The sequence below is a fragment of the Ctenopharyngodon idella genome, chromosome 7 (genome assembly GCF_019924925.1).
Source record: "Ctenopharyngodon idella isolate HZGC_01 chromosome 7, HZGC01, whole genome shotgun sequence".
Lineage (NCBI taxonomy): Eukaryota > Metazoa > Chordata > Actinopteri > Cypriniformes > Xenocyprididae > Ctenopharyngodon > Ctenopharyngodon idella.
In genome coordinates, this window is record NC_067226.1 from 26411248 (window position 1) to 26427903 (window position 16656).

The window sequence follows — 16656 nt, forward strand, 5'->3', positions numbered from 1 at the left end:
GGGCAACCGTTGCAGAGTAGTACCCAGTCCACGTACTCCTTAAACATCTTTCTTCATTGAGACCTGCCCGGAAAAACACACGCAGGCAGTCGTCATCATAATGCACGAGATGGTATAATTCCAAGAAAGCCTGCATGTGTCTCTCTCGAAAGACTGGTTCCCCTGCGAGAGAAGGAGAATTTTAACTGCTACTAGATCCATTGTTTGGTCAGTTCCTCTGTCACAATTGGTTGCAATAAAGATGAATGTGGGATCTAAGTGCAAGCAGTTTTTTACACAGAACTCAGGAACAATAAACACGAACAGAACAACCTAACGTGACGAGAACTGACAATGAACTGAAAGAAACACAAGGGCTTAAACACACAGTCCGTACTAATTAACCGAATGAACATCAGGTGCAAACAATAATCAGACAATGAATAACCAAGGGAACTAACTAAAAGCACAGGAAACTGAACTAAACTAGTGAAAACCCACCCAAACAAATGGCTTTATATATATATATTAAATATTTGTTTTCAGCATTTATTCTGTATAGAACTATAATCAAGAGTCAAATATAGGTATTTTAATATATAGGCATTTTCATTAACTCCTTTTAATAATTTTAGTTTGAGAACTAATAAAATGTTCTTTGTTCAATTTTTTTTGGAAAAATGGGAAAAATATCATCCAGGTTACATCAAACTTTTATGCCTACTGAATTAATTTAAACCGTGGTTGGAAGCACTCTGCACTTAAAACTGTGTCAAGTCCAGGAAATGAGTTATGATTTGCTGACTTAGAAAATCATGTGATCTGATAAGGTATAAGTGCATATAACAGTTAACTCTGTGTGGGCTACTTTTCTTAGCCTGAGCACAGAATGATCTGGATGATGATAAAATGGACAAACAGCATTGTGTGATGATCTTCCTCTTGTATGAAGCCTGTAAGTATCATTTTAATAATATTTATATAACTTTAACAAATAATGGTAATGCTTTTCCAAAGATCATCAAAATTTAAGCTTTGTTTGTAATCTTTTAACAGTTATAATATATGGAGACATCATACAACTGGATTCAGTTTTATCAGTTCATGAAGGAGATACAGTGATATTGTCCTGCTTCATTTCAACAAAACAAATAAGTGTGGCTTTATGGTACAAGCAAGTCACTGGAGAAGAACCACGTCTCATTGCTTCCTCCCTTCTCCAATCATCAGAAAGCCAATTTCACAATGAATTTGACAGAAATCATTTTGAAGTGTTAAGAGAGACTGACAGTTTTAATCTGAAGATTGTGAACACCGTACATTCAGATTCAGGCACATACTATTGTGCTGTCTCTTTCTCTAATATTATTGAATTTGGAAATGGCACTCTTCTGGTTATTAAAGGTGAGTCAGTGCATGTCACCTTCATGTAAAAGTGTTTATTATAATGATAATAGGGGAAAACAGCTATTCATGCAAAACATCATCCATTCTAGGAGCAGAAACCAGCAAACCCACTCATCTACAGCTGCCCAAGTTTGAACTAGTTGAGTCGGAGGTAAATGTGCCTCTACAGTGTTCAAAACAAAATCAGTTAGTGAGTGGTGAAGGTGAACACCGTCTCTACTGGTTCAGACATGGATCAGGAGAATCTCCTCCAGGATCCATTTATATTCATGGAAACACCAGTGATTCATGTGTGAAGAGCTCTGAAGCTGACTGTCTTTCACCGACCTGTGTGTACAACCTCCCAAAGAAAACTTTCACTTCCTCAGAAAAGGGAACTTATTTCTGTGCACTGGCCACATGTGGGGAGGCTTTATTTGGAAACATTTCTAAACTGAAATATGGTAAGTGTGTACATTTTATTATATGTTTGGTACTTATATTTGGAAATGTCAGTCAGAAATGTCAGGTTTTTATAACCAAGAGGAAGAGTTTTTCGGTAGAGAAAACAGAACTAAATAATGTTGTGCATGCAAAAAATAACCGTTACTAACAAAGAGATAACTAAAATTATGTAATTTTACACTCTTAAATATGCTGGGTTGTTTCAACCCATATATGGGTCAAATATGGACAAACCCAACCGTTTTTTAAACCCAACAGTTGGGTTTGTCCATATTTGACCCAAACATGGGCTGAAACAACTCAGCATTTTTTTAGAGTCTAATAAAATACTGAATATAAATTCAAATATAATATAAATTCAAGTCACTTAAAAAAATATTTAAGTATATATATATATATATATATTTTTTATCATGCTTTAGACTCAGATGAGAGCCAGAACATACATTTAATTCAAATCGGACTTGCAGCATTACTGGCAATAAGTCTGACCATCAACGTACTACTTTGTTGCTTGTGGAAAAATGGTAAGCATTTTGATGAATTTATTTGTAAAGAGCATAATTTATATTAACATGGTTTCAGAATATTGTAAGAATTGCCTGATTAATAGTGTAACAGAAGTGAAATTTTGTTTTATTATTATTTCCTTAATCAAAAATGCTGTAATATTTGAACATTTCTTTTTATGCCTTGTGCCAGCAATGAGCAGTCTCTCTTGTAAAAATTAAATCTCAAACTGTTATATCTCTATTTAAACCAGGGAGAAAATCTCAACAAATACAGACTACTGATGAGGATGATAATGATGATGTGTCAATAAACCAGGTAATTAAAAACAGATTTTAAACCACTGATAATGATTCTATAATGAGTGATATGATAAACACTGTGGAAATCTGCCTTTTCTTTTAGAACAGAGAATTGACTTACGCTACAGTACTGTACACCAGCAAACACTCAAGAGTGAAGAGGGTGAGCGGCCCCGAGGACACACTGTATTCTGGTTTAGCATGTCAACAACAAAGCTGAAAACTACTTTATATTACCATATTTGCCAGCATTTAGTTGTATTGCTCTGTCTGCACAGATATTTACTTCCCTTTCCACAACAACAATAAAGTGTATCAGATTTAGTTCTGCCACTAGTATAGCAACAAAAACTGCAAAATCACACTTTAAGAAGTACAGACAATATCATCATAAATATTTGTTTGTCATCTGATCGGATTTTTCAATGACCTGCTATTGTCCACAAACAAAACAATTTTTTTTGTACATATGTTTGTATGTGGGTGAGGCCTGTGTGAAATGGAGAGAAATGCATGTTTTTGAAAATAAAGTTATGGTACAACAGTGCTAAAGGCTCCTTTTTAGTTTAATTTTCTCACAAAATACTATAGCAGCAAACATCACAACACCAAGACACTATTATAAACACCAGTTTTTAACATTTTTTTCTAATTCAAGTCAAGTAATTTTATTTTTTACAGCACTTTATACAATAGAAATTGTTACAACACTTCTTTACAATAATAAACAGGAAAGTAACAGTAATGATGCAAATTTCATCACATATGAGACAAATTCAAATTCTGCTGTAAAGCAGTAGCAAGATAGTAGTAACATTTATTCACGTCACAAGGTTATTCTCACACATGCAATTACAAAAACGGTGCAAATATAAATGTTTAAAGTTATTGAAATAACGATTCTATGGTGCAAACAAGCTTGTTTTATCCTTTCTTCTCACACATATTTTATTGCACAGTCAATATTTAATAAAAAAATATTATTGACCATCATATATATATATATATATATATATATATATATATATATATATGTTAGAGAACTAAAAAGAAAATCCTTTAGGATGGCCTTTAGTTCCATTGTACTGACTTTTTAGTACACAAATGCTTGTTCTGACATTATTTGAAGTGAAACTGAGTCTTGAGTAACCTTTCCTATTAAAACCTTGAAAAGACTGTTAGTACAATCAATTTTTGAGAAGAAACCATCCAAATCAACACTCAAAATCAGAAAAGTGAATGACTTTTAAGAGCCAATATCTAAACTAAACAAATATACAAATAAACACAAGGTGGCAGCAGAGACCATATTCAGTACAAGAGGGCCACAGATGACATTCGTAGGTTTGCAGGTCTGTACAGCTTGTATCAATGCAAGATTTGTAGTATCTATTCAAAACAATATTTTAGAACATGCAAATTCAAATAATTTGAATTCAGTTCTACACAAAAGCAAAACTTGAGAAAACATTGGTTGATTATAGTATGTTGTTAAGTAGCTTATGTTCATTATGTTGTGAAGGAAAAAAAAAAAAATAGCCCATCAAGACAGATAACATCTAACACAAGACGTTAGGCCAAACAACAACTTCTAGAAACTGAGCTGACATTAACAGATAACATAATCTCTATTGCATTATTACATCATGTTGACAATGTATGTGTACACAGTAATTATTTGACATTGAATCATTAATTCTGTAATTATCACATCTATTAAATAAAAACATGTCACTGTAAAAAAAAAAAAAAAAAAAAAAAACACATGGAGAGAGAGAGTACAACCATTAAGTTAATGAGGCCAAGACCAAAGAAACTTTTTGTAAAGGCTGTTTCACGAGTTTGTGTGCCCATATAATCTTAGCGTAAGTGGTAAACAGATTTGGCTTGCTGTCTGCTATAGAGGGGCTCGGAGAGGATATTCTACTCGAGCTCCGATTGCACCCCTATAACAGGCAAAATTGTAAAAAAAAGGAGGAGAAGGGGAGGAGGAGGGATGCCGAAAGAACTAACAACAGGAAGAGGTAAGATGCTGGTTTTATACCTTGGTATAAATTGGAAGATTAGATGGGCGTACTCCTCCCGAAATTACGTTTATTAACTTCACTTAGTTTATGGAAATTATGTCACTGGCGTGTGTAAACTCACACAACCACCGAATGAATGAAAATTAATGGCCTTAGAGACTAATATACCTTAACCTTAATTACCTTATACCTTAATATACCTGTTTGTTTGTATTTTAGCATACTGCAAGAATCTAATCTGTGGTTTCAACTGTGGTGTCTGTAAAACTGTGTCAGGTCCAGGAAATGGGTAATAGTGCTAACAGAACAGAATCATGTGACAGCGCAATACTTCAAGGTATTTGTTATACAACATTATAGCCTAACTGTGGTTGAGCTTCTCTGACAGCCTGTAGAAGAAAATGGATAAAACACTTTGTGTGATGGCTTTACTTTTAATGGAAATGTGTAAGTGTATATTTCATTAATTATAATTTTTCTAATTAGTCTGATATCAGCTTTTCATTTTAGTTGTTTGATGTACAATGTTAATGCTTTTACAGTGGTGAAGGGACTATATGGAGACATCATACATCTGGATTCAGTTTTATCAGTTCATGAAGGAGATACAGTGATATTGTCCTGCTTCATTCCAACAAAACAAATAAGTGTGGCTTTATGGTACAAGCAGGTCACTGGAGAAGAACCACGTCTCATTGCTTCCTCCCTTCTCCAATCATCAGAAAGCCAATTTCACAATGAATTTGACAGAAATCATTTTGAAGTGTTAAGAGAGACTGACTCTTTTAATCTGAAGGTTCTGAACACTGTACAATCAGATTCAGGCACATACTATTGCGCTTTCTCTTTCTCTAATATTATTGAATTTGGAAATGGCACTCATCTGGTTATTAAAGGTGAGTCAGTGCATGTCACCTTTATGTAAAAATATTTATAATGATATGGGAGAAAAAACAGATACTTACGCAAAACATCATCCATTCTAGGAGCAGAAACCAGCAAACCCACTCATCTACAGCTGCCCAAGTTTGAACTAGTTGAGTCGGAGGTAAATGTGCCTCTACAGTGTTCAAAACAAAATCAGTTAGTGAGTGGTGAAGGTGAACACCGTCTCTACTGGTTCAGACATCGATCAGGAGAATCTCCTTCAGGATCCATTTATATTCATGGAAACACCAGTGATTCATGTGTGAAGAGCTCTGAAGCTGACTGTCTTTCACCGACCTGTGTGTACAACCTCCCAAAGAAAACTTTCACTTCCTCAGAAAAGGGAACTTATTTCTGTGCACTGGCCACATGTGGGGAGGCTTTATTTGGAAACGTTTCTAATCTGAATCCTGGTAAGTGTGAGCATTTCAACATATCTGATACCATTTGTTAGCAAAACACTTTCAATTTGTCACATAGAAAATGCCCTACAGTGCTAAATGATGAACTGTTTGCATGGAAACATTCTTTTATATGAAGGCATCCTAACAACTTTCCAAACTGTTGTTTATGAATATTTGTGTATACAATGTATGATATATGTGAAATATTGTTCCTCATGATTTAGACAACTTCAAGAGCCAGAACACACGCTTAATCTTTGTAATTGGCCTTACGGTGCTGCTGACATCAAACATTACGATCAATATTCTGCTGCGCTGCATCAGGAGAAAAGGTAAGTGTTTGAATTCATATTTTACTTCTACAATCAACAGTTTCTTACAGCATAGTAGTAATTCCATGATCTAATGTAAAATATACCACATATTTTAATATTCATTGTTAGATGTCCTAGAATTAGATGGATAACCATTTTCTCTTTTATTACAGAGTCAACAGAACGAAAATATCAACAAATCCAGACTACTGATGATGATGTGTCAATAATTCAGGTTTGTCAAATGAAACTCTCCAGATGTAAAACCACTTATAATATAATAATCATTATGTAATATACATTATATTATATCATATATAATCATTTATGATGATTTATCACTATAATTTTGTGAAAGTTAAAATTATGTTGTCTGGAATGTTCTTTTTTTGTAGTATAAGGAAGTGAACTTTTAGCCACCACCCATCACCACCAAACAGAAGAGACGAAGAGCAAAGAAAAACACCAGACATACAATATTCGTCAATAACCATGATTGTATTTGAACAATTCTGAAAATGATTTTTTGATCAGTAAATGCTGTTTACAGTAAGTAGTTATTAATGGGCTGATATGCTGTACTGAAAATATCTTCCCTAATATCTTATTGTAATGATTACATGCTGTATACATTTTTTTATTTGCTTTGCTCAACTGCGTAATCAACATTAACAGCCACGAAAATGTAAAACATATAACATTCTATGCATTCTGTTTGTGCCACCACTGTACAATTACTTTTTGTTCTTATATATTTATTTTACAGATATATAATGGCATAAATAAAGTAGTTTACATGTGTTTTGTTGTGTTATATGGTGTGCCCTGTGTGAACTCTGTGTTGGCTAGCAAGTGAACTTCAAATGACTTCAAAAGTAGGAGGAGAGGCCAAACCAACAGATCTCATACCAATGATCTACAATCACTAGGTAGCAGTAGAGACCATGAGTTGATATCAGAATTCTAGTTAAAGACAAACTCAATGTGCGCTAACACTTTTCCAGGAAACTATATCTTATACAAGAGCCAGGATCTGTCATTTGACTTTCAAATGAAAATTACCCTAAGCTTTACTCACCCTCAAGCCATTCAGACCGCCTTCCATATTCAAATTACGGGAAAAAAAATGAACTGGCGTCACGTCAATTCCGTAAGTTGAATAGGGAGGGCGTAGGACGTACAACAGAATACGGAATGCGGTCTGGCGGAAGCTAGATATTTTACTTCATACTTCATAACTTGTTAAATATGGATTTTTTTTTTTTTTATACACAAACGCATCGCTTTGCTTCAGAAGGCCTTTATTAACCCTCCGGGGCCGTGTGATGTATGGATGTGGATGGAGACACTTTCTTAAGCTCATACTCGTTTGGTAACGCATACAGCATTATAAAGCTCGGATGCCTCAGGATATTTTTTAATATTTCTACGATTGTGTTTATCAGAAAGAAGAAAGTCATATACACCTAGGATGGCTTGAAAGTGAGCTAATCTTTAACAGAATTAAAACAACAACACATTTGAACAAATGGACATTACATGCATATACATTTTTTCATTTAGTAGTAATATCTCATGATCAGTCATCTTCCAAAATTATCCTCATATTTTAAATTCCCCTGAAGAAGAAGAAGAAGAAGAAGAAGAAGAAGAAGAAGAAAACATGAATCAGCCCAAAACAAACCCTTCACACGCAGTAAGTAGTAGAAGTAGATCAGTAGACTGGTAATACCATGTGTCCTTCAATCTCTGCTTCAAACAAATGAGACATATATGCACTTCTGTCTTATTTTGAAATGAGCGGAAACCACTTCTGTGACAGCAGCCAATCAACTGGATGCCGTGGTGGAGTTATGGTTTTTTAATTTTTCAAAAAGTTGATAATTGAATGTAAAACATGTTAAAAAATATTAACAGATATTTATTTAGCTATTTACACAAATTAAGTACCTTTTCCTGATACATACTACCGTGTTTACAGTGTTCAGCTTTACTGAAAATCACAGACCAAGGCAGCAAGACAATTTATTACACTGTAACTGAATCTCATAAATGCTAAGGAAATGTTTTGTTTTAATAAAAATCTTTATTAAGTTTAGGGAAACATGATTGCTGTTGTTAGTTACATTCTGAAGTTGGCAGATGGGTCAGATCTGAGTGCTAAACATGTATGTCTCTGTTTCCACTGAGACCGACCCCTGTCTTCTATTTCTGTTCTCACACATCTTGCTGCAAAAAAAAAAAAAGAGATTAAAACACAACTACCCTTACATTATCAAGAAAAAAAAAAAAAAAACAACAACAACAACAAAAAAAAAAAACACAACAACAACAACTGAACCTTATTTATGTAATGTAGACAGATAATGATTAACAGAACAAAAATTCTGTATGACATTTGATAAACTGCCCACTGCATATTAAAACTATAAGTAACAATGATTGGCACCTGTGCACATAAGTGGTTAATGTCTGATTATTTTGTTAGTATCTTAAGAACAAAAACAGGAAATGAGTCTCTTTACAGTTGTACATAACAAAACAAATGTAGTGGATCATTATTGTGGGTGAGGTAGCAGTAGACATTACACATTTTTATTCATATTGAAATTATTAGTAAAAATACATGTTTTCTCTTTTTCTCCATACATTTCAGAGGCTTAAATCTTAACCATGACAACCAGTGCTGTTTGTTTAGGCCTTAAATCATTAAAGTCAGAAGTGTATAGGACACAGATTTGTAATTTCAGCACCAAGGACAGAGACACAATGACTAATTTTGCACTGCAACACAACATGACCTAACATAAATATTTTCATAATCATATGTCTTGTTGGAACAATAATATCAAGTATTGTATGCAGTTTGAAAATCTAGAAAAAGTTCCCTGCAGGCCTCTGGTTAGTGTTTTAGTGACTCCACTAGAGGGGGCTCTTGTTTGAATGGGCTTGCTAGTATGGGTCAGTTTTAATTATCTTTATAATTCATTTTATTTTCCCCATATGAAGAAATAGCATAATTATTTAAGCAACAAAATATAAGAGGACCCATACAATGACAACAGAAATAGGTACACAATATGTGAATATCATATTGTGATGTACTGTATAATATGTGATGTATTTGTGAATAGCTCTTATTTCCTGTCATTGCATGTACATTTAATAAAATTGCAGTTTACATAAGGGATATTCTAAAAATGTTTCAGCGCACTGCACTGAACTTTCATTTGAGTTCATTGATTTAATTTAGAGGTTTAATATGCTATGATTAAGGCATTTACTTATTGTATTTTGTATGTTTCCTCATGGTATCTGACATCTGACCTCTGTTAAGACAAATTAGACACTCTAGTATTTAATTATTATTTTTATTTAAAAAAAAACATGCAGTATGAAACAAAAAAGCAGGCAAATTGTATTTCTAAAAGCATAAAACTTGAATATTTCAATCATTTACATTTATATCTTTCATATTGTATAATCATGATACATTACGAAGGAAGATAGGAATATAACATCTTCCACACTGGCTTTTTAGCTTTAATAAGAGATAAGATTTAAAAATAATATATCAGGTTTCATATAGTAGAACTTAAGCTCTATCAACAGCAGTTTGATGTTGATTTCCACAGTTAATGTCCATTCATTGCACATATTATTCTAACATAATAGTCCACTAAAGACAAGTTTGAAGAACCCATGTGCAGTTTATGTGATGCCAAACTTAAACAAAACATAAACATGAACCTGACCTAAGCATAGACTCAACAAATAATGGATTACACAGACAAAGACAAGAGACAATGGTAACATGAAGGCTATATATACACACAAAGACTAATCACTGAACAAGGAACACCTGAGAACAATCAGACAAAGAACCAATCAGAACATGACACAAGGAAACCAGAATACGACAGAGTACTTAGTACTTAATACTTACTAAGTATTAGTACTTAGTACTTACTAAGGAGCACATGAAAAGATCACATGAAGGGCAAGGGAGTCACATGACAAACCAGGAAACATGACTATGACAAATTACAAAATAAAAGATATGAAACATGAACAAAACCCAAAACCAAAGGTGACAATTATTGTAAATTCATGTCCTATTTTTATACTAACTAAGGCATGTGTTGTAATTATTTGATGTAGTAAATTTTGGCAAAAAAGTTGATTTTATTCTTTCGACCAACTGCTAAAAAACATGATAGAGGAGGTGAAAGTCAAACTCGTGTTTCACTTGTCCTGCCAGTTTTATTACTCGAATCTTCTAAAGGTTAAAGACGTTTTTGATACGTTGTAAAATCGACTGTAGTAGTGATGTCATCAGCCTGAAACAGAACCACAGTTATAATGATACCTTGATTCAAATGTTTTGATTATGAACAAACAAAAATTAGAATTTAAATAGGCCTACTGTATATATAACTGATTAAATCTTTATATAGACATTATGCAGTTTCACATTTTATCTGTAAATGTATATTGGCATAAAGCACACTTAACTTTAAGTCAAGTCTGAAAGCAAGCAAATAAAGAAAAGGTAAAGCAAAAGTCTTACCATTGATTGATCGAGCACAATATATGGGAGCCCGTCTTGAATAAACAATAAGAATTTATATGTTACAACTGCACTGAAACTGATATTGCTTTGAATATTATTACTTATAATTAAATAAATCATGTAAATCTTACCTTTTCGCTGGTGCTTGCACAACTGTGATCTCAAAACTATGATCACAATCACTGAAAAACAGTTTGAAGCTGCTAAAACCAGGGCAATTTTACTTCATGGTCAATTCAGCGGATACCTAGCCCTGGTGAATCAACTTTTCTTCCATCTCCAAATAGTATTTCTCCACATGCGGCCACAGCGCAGTAGTAAATCCCAGCATCAGAGTGACTGAGGCTGTTCTTGGGCAGGTTGTAGATACATTTGTGTGTGGTAGAGTTCCCATCAGAGCTCCTCTCACATTGACCGTTCCTGCGCTCCTGAGTGTAAATGATTCCTGGAGGAGATTCTCCAGATTCGTGTCTGAACCAGTAGACGTTGTGTTCTCCTGCACAGCTCTGAGTGACGACGGCACACTGCAGGGCCACTGCAGACTCTTCTGGATGCTCTGGATCTGACGCAGGTCTCTGATGATCAGAGTCGATGCTCAGTTGTCCACCTGAAAAGAAAATAAACAATAACAACAACATAATGCTTATTTGACCAGACATGACCACTATATGTAGCACAGTAACATTAAAGTGAATATTCTGCTTACCTTCGACAATGAGATCCGTGCCCTCCCCAAATCAGAAATTATAAACATATAAAACACAATAGTATGTTGCAGTATCTGATTCTTCTGTATTTGTGATGCTCAGATTAAAACTGCTCTCATCTTTTGCTACAACAAAGTGTTTTTCAAAGCCATTTCCAAAGACGACAGGTAAAGTTTGATACGATGAAACAATTGTAAGGGGTTTCTCTCCGACTCTTTGTTTGACCCAAACAACACTGGTTCTTAACTCTCTTGAAAAAAAACAGGTGAAGTTAACACTGTCTCCAGCTTGAACAATCTTCAGGTGATTCTGAGTCACGACATCTGCATTATCTGACCTGCCTAGAAATAGAATGAGTAAGAGGACAGTTAGTTTTGCCTGCTGTAGATCTAGCTATTCATTTAGTCTAAGTGGTTTAACAGAATACAAAATAGTAACTTACACTGTGAGAGGTAAAGCAGTAGTATAAAGAAATGCTGATTCATTTTGTCACAGTTAAAAACAGGTTAAATCATCTAGAGGGACAAAAATATTAAATAAATAATTTTTTATTATATGCAATAAATTACAAATAAAATTTTTTTGTCACATAATGACCCCAAAAAACCCTGTAATTTACATTATTTCGTAGCATTTTAATGCAGGACTATAGCATACGTGTTTATGTACATACAGTATATGATAAACTTTCAAGACATACTCAAAAAATTTTGTCCTCGAAAGCTGTTTCACAAAATCAAACAGAAAAGATAAACAGTCTTAAATTTAACAGTGCATGAAGATAAAGAAAAAAACAAAACAAATCTTTACTCACAGACTTTCTTGAATAAAAGATCACACTGTTGTGTCCTGTAGAAACAGAGATAGTCGCTGCAATAAATCTTCTTCTCTTCCTCCATCTATTGGTTGACTGAAAGAATTTCTTTTCAACTGTATATTAACAAAGCTGTTTATGGATTACATTACATGATAAGACTGTATTCAGATGTAAACAAAAGGACCATCTCATTATATTACAAACACCCATATACTTAATGTAGAGTTGCAGATTGGCTGGGGCATGAAATACATGAAAAACATTCTCTGTATTATGAAGCTGACCTGCTCAAAAGACTGACGCCCCACTACAAGTGTGAAAAACAGAAAAAAAAAAAAAACACACACACACACACCACATGTAACACACAAGCAGGCCTTTCATCTAAAGCAGTTCACTCTAATGTCCTGCAGTCCTTCTCAATGGCAACAGTCACCTACTGTGTGGTTGTTTTGTTCATATTGAGAAGGTACAATGATTATCATCACTCCTAATAGACCTCATTGTTGCCACATGTGTGAACATACACTATGGAAATGAATAAAGTAGTGTATTTGGAAATACTCTGGTATTATAACAAATGCATTATAAATGTATTATAACAAATGCAATTTATTTATACCTGTGTAGACTACCATTTTGTTTTCCATCCATGTTTTTGCATATGCAAATTACAAATGTAATGTACATTTTATAACATTATACATGATTTTATAAAATGTTGAATTTCTAATACAACATACATCTTTCTCTCTTCTGTCTGCCGCAGTTTTTAAATACTTTTTCTCTTTTGGAAAAGCAGTACTGGATTTTTTATTTTTCTGTTGGAGCAAACAGAAACATAAAATAATATTTGCTCTGGTCTCCTTTGTGTCTGTAGAAGCGTAATCAGCAGTAATTTACTTCAGCGTTTCAAACATGAAAATGGTAAAACTGTAAAGATTTTCTGTGAGTAATCATGTAAATTTGGACCTCTTCTTCACACAAAGCAATATCTTGACTTCAAAATAATTTCAGAACAGAGCGTAAAATGTATAGACTATTTTAATGGTATGTTTTTCAATATTATTTGACGTTTGAAAGCTGTGATTAATATCAAAATGTCAAAATTTCTAATTTCAAACAATATATTAAATATTCATAGTTTGTGAAAAGATGCTTTTCACATAGCAACTTGGTTTAGACAGCACAAAATTACAATGTTATAAAAACATCATTTTCATATTTAAGTTAATGGATGGCGAGGGCCCATCAGTGTTTTTATTGCACCGGGGCCTGTATATAGACATGACCCTGAAATGCTCTGATACAGTAAATTAATATCACAAAGCACAGACTCCTCCTCAAAGTCAGCATTTGTCCATGCAGAACATGTGACAGCAACCAGAGCTCCAGTCAGAAGAGAAGAGACAAAGTACATCATTTCCTGTAGAGTGACTGACAGGAAGAAGCTGCTCAGTACAGACTGAGAACTGGCTGTGGTGAACTTCAGCGGAGAAACATTAAAAAATTTAGATATGACTGTTGTTTCTGCTCAGCTTCCTCCTGTTGTGTGTGTGTGTATATGTGTGTGTGTGTGTGTGTGTGTGTATATATATATATATATATATATATATATACACTTTTTTTTCCAAATGTTTTCCAAAATTGATATGTAAAGTAATTTTCCAAGTATGTATATGTAGAGTGCACAATGTAATTAGTAATTTACTTGCAAGGATTTGTCTATTAAATAACTTATTAAACAGAGAGGTTTAGTTTGTGTGCACAGATGTGTTTGTGCACCCCTGTGCTTTTGTATGCAAACTTTTGCATGATTGTGCACAGCGTGGTTTGAGCATTTTCCAACCACAAGACTGACCCACTGGTGTGTTTTTACACCTTACTCTGAATCGAAACCACACGCGCATCATTCTCAGACGGTTAATTATTTCATCTTACACTGGAAGAGGAAAAAAAAAACCCTATCGATGCTTAGTGCTGGGTGACAAAAACATATCATATAAATAGAAACAGCTTATCCTGACACTATGAACAATAAACATTAAACTATGAACAATAACAATGAACAATAAACTATTGTAGTACACACACACACACACACACACACACACACATGCTATATAGCCTATATTATTATAAATTAATTAATTTAATCAATATAATTAAATTAAATTATGTTTGTTTATGGAGCTGGCCATACAATGTGGATGGATAAATGAACATGCTTATTAAAATAATTACATAATTAAGCTTATTAAAATGTAACCATTTTTAATAAGGAAAATGGAAGCAATAAAATAATTTATTAATGCAAATGGCAGTACACTTAAAAGTTTTTAGCTGTGGTCAGCTAGGACACACTTTTGTCCAGAAAGAGACAGAAACACTCTCTAATACTTAAAATAATACGTACAGAATTTTAACATTAAGTTAAACGTGATTTTTGAATATCTACAGTCAACTGCCCTGTAGTACTCACAGCCTATTTACATGGTCTCATGGTGGGTTTTTTTCCACTTGTGTCCACTAGAGGGACATTGTGAGCCATTTATCAATGATGTTGGACAGCGTCACATTTTTTAGGTATGTACATTCAAACGAACTGGGCTTTGGGGGTCAAACGTGCTCGGGCACGGTTCAGAGCGCCTAGGGTGAGTACACCCTAATTAACATGTCAAATTACCTATTACTATGTATTCTAACTACTTTATTAAATCAGGAGTCTGCATGACTAAAAAATAATGACAAGATGGCACCAAGATGTACATGACAAGATGGCGCTGCGGATGGCTGCCTTGTTGTGTCGCTGCACAGCTGTTTTACTGTTTTTGTTAGTTTGTCCTGTCTTTAGTTATATCCCTACAATCAGTTTTACCATAGGATGAATTGCTGAACATTCGGCAGTTCACACCACCCAATATTTCACTGGTTTTTAACTATTCTGATGTTTTGCTGGACATTTTAGAAACTGAAATCATCTAAACCAATAAGTATTGTAAAAAAGATGGACTAATGAAGCAGAGTGGGATTTATAAGCCTGCTTCGAGGACACTGATGGGAGTGTTTTTGAGGCTGCTGCCACTGACCTGGACAAGCTCACGGATTCTGTAACATCATATATCAGTTTCTGTGAGGATATGTGCATCCTTACCAGGACTCATTTAACTCACAACAATGACAAACCGTGGTTCACTGCACAAATCACCAGGCCAAAGAAGATACCTACAGGAACAGGGACAGAGTCTTGTTTAAATGTGCCAAATACACACTGACAAAGGAGATCAGAGTGGCTAAGAGGAGCTATTCTGAAAAGCTGAGAAACCAGTTTTCAGCCAACGACCCTGCATCAGTGTATGAAAGGCCTGAAAGACATGACTAACAAGACAACCCATTCCCCCAGCCAGCACTGTGTCGAATCAACAACTGGCCACTGAGTTTTATTGCAGGTTTGAAAAATCCTGTCTCACACCCCACACCTGCGTTGACTTTCTCTCCATACACCTATCATCAGCCTGTCTGAAATCCTGTGCTGACCTGTTGGCCCCTATCTTCACACAAATCTTTAACAGGTCACTGGAGCTGTGCAAAGTTCCTTCCTGCTTCAAACACTCCACCATGATCCCTATCCCAAAGAAACAGCAAATCACAGGACTGAATAACTATAGACCTGTTGCCTTAACATCTGTGGTCATTAAGTCACGTGAAAGCATTACTGGACTCTTGCTGGACCCCCTGCAGTTTGCTTATCAAGCAAACTGGTCTGTGGATGATGCAGTCAACATGGGACTGCATTATATCCTACAACATCTGCACAAACGAGGGACTTATGTGAGGATCCTGTTTGTGGATGTCAGCTCGGCCTTCAACACCATCATTCCAAACCTCCTTCTGTCCAAATTAACGCAGGTCTCTGTGCCCACCTTGATCTGTCAGTGGATCACCAACTTCTTGACAGACAGGCAACAGCTAGTGAGGCTGGGAAAATTGTAATCTGCACGATCAGCACTGGCGCCCCCAAGGGGTGCGTTCTCTCCCCACTGCTCTTCCCCCTCTATACCAACGACTGCACCGCAAAAGACCCCTCTGTCAAGCTCCTGAAATTTGCAGAAGACACCACACTCATTGGCCTCATCCAGGATGCTACAAACAGGAGGTTTAAGGGCTGTTTGGTGCAGTTATAACAACCTGGAGCTGAACACTCTCAAAACAGTGGAGACGATTGTGGGCTTCAGGAGAAACACC

The 16656-nt window shown here is 34.9% G+C and overlaps 1 protein-coding gene and 1 pseudogene across 3 annotated transcripts; one reads left to right on the plus strand and one right to left on the minus strand.

Annotated features, from left to right (window-relative positions):
* The first annotated feature begins 794 nt into the window (after nucleotides 1–794).
* LOC127515398 (T cell receptor alpha chain MC.7.G5-like) lies at nucleotides 795–7128 on the plus strand. Of its 3 annotated transcripts, none has more exons than XM_051898982.1 (6): nucleotides 795–934; nucleotides 1036–1383; nucleotides 5656–6009; nucleotides 6225–6332; nucleotides 6488–6549; nucleotides 6710–7128. In XM_051898982.1, the coding sequence occupies exons 1-6, from the start codon at nucleotides 889–891 to the stop codon at nucleotides 6728–6730; spliced, it is 939 nt and encodes a 312-aa protein (XP_051754942.1). In that variant the 5' UTR covers nucleotides 795–888; the 3' UTR covers nucleotides 6731–7128. The 3 variants fall into 3 exon arrangements, with proteins under 3 accessions (XP_051754942.1, XP_051754940.1, XP_051754941.1); XM_051898980.1 differs by lacking the exons at nucleotides 5656–6009; nucleotides 6225–6332; nucleotides 6488–6549; nucleotides 6710–7128 and adding exons at nucleotides 1476–1829; nucleotides 2253–2357; nucleotides 2594–2658; nucleotides 2746–3194; XM_051898981.1 differs by lacking the exons at nucleotides 795–934; nucleotides 1036–1383 and adding exons at nucleotides 3837–5116; nucleotides 5212–5565.
* A 2541-nt stretch (nucleotides 7129–9669) lies between these two features.
* Nucleotides 9670–12849, minus strand: LOC127515404 (uncharacterized; annotated as a pseudogene).
* Between the last annotated feature and the right edge of the window lie 3807 nt (nucleotides 12850–16656).

Excerpts from the sequence above, each read along its gene's own strand:
- LOC127515398 (XM_051898980.1), top strand. The coding sequence starts at position 889 with ATGGACAAACAGCATTGTGTGATGATCTTCCTCTTGTATGAAGCCT. Across the intron at positions 1,830-2,252 it reads CATTTCTAAACTGAAATATG|ACTCAGATGAGAGCCAGAAC; the intron begins GTAAGTGTGTAC and ends ATCATGCTTTAG. Across the intron at positions 2,659-2,745 it reads ATGATGTGTCAATAAACCAG|AACAGAGAATTGACTTACGC; the intron begins GTAATTAAAAAC and ends CTTTTCTTTTAG.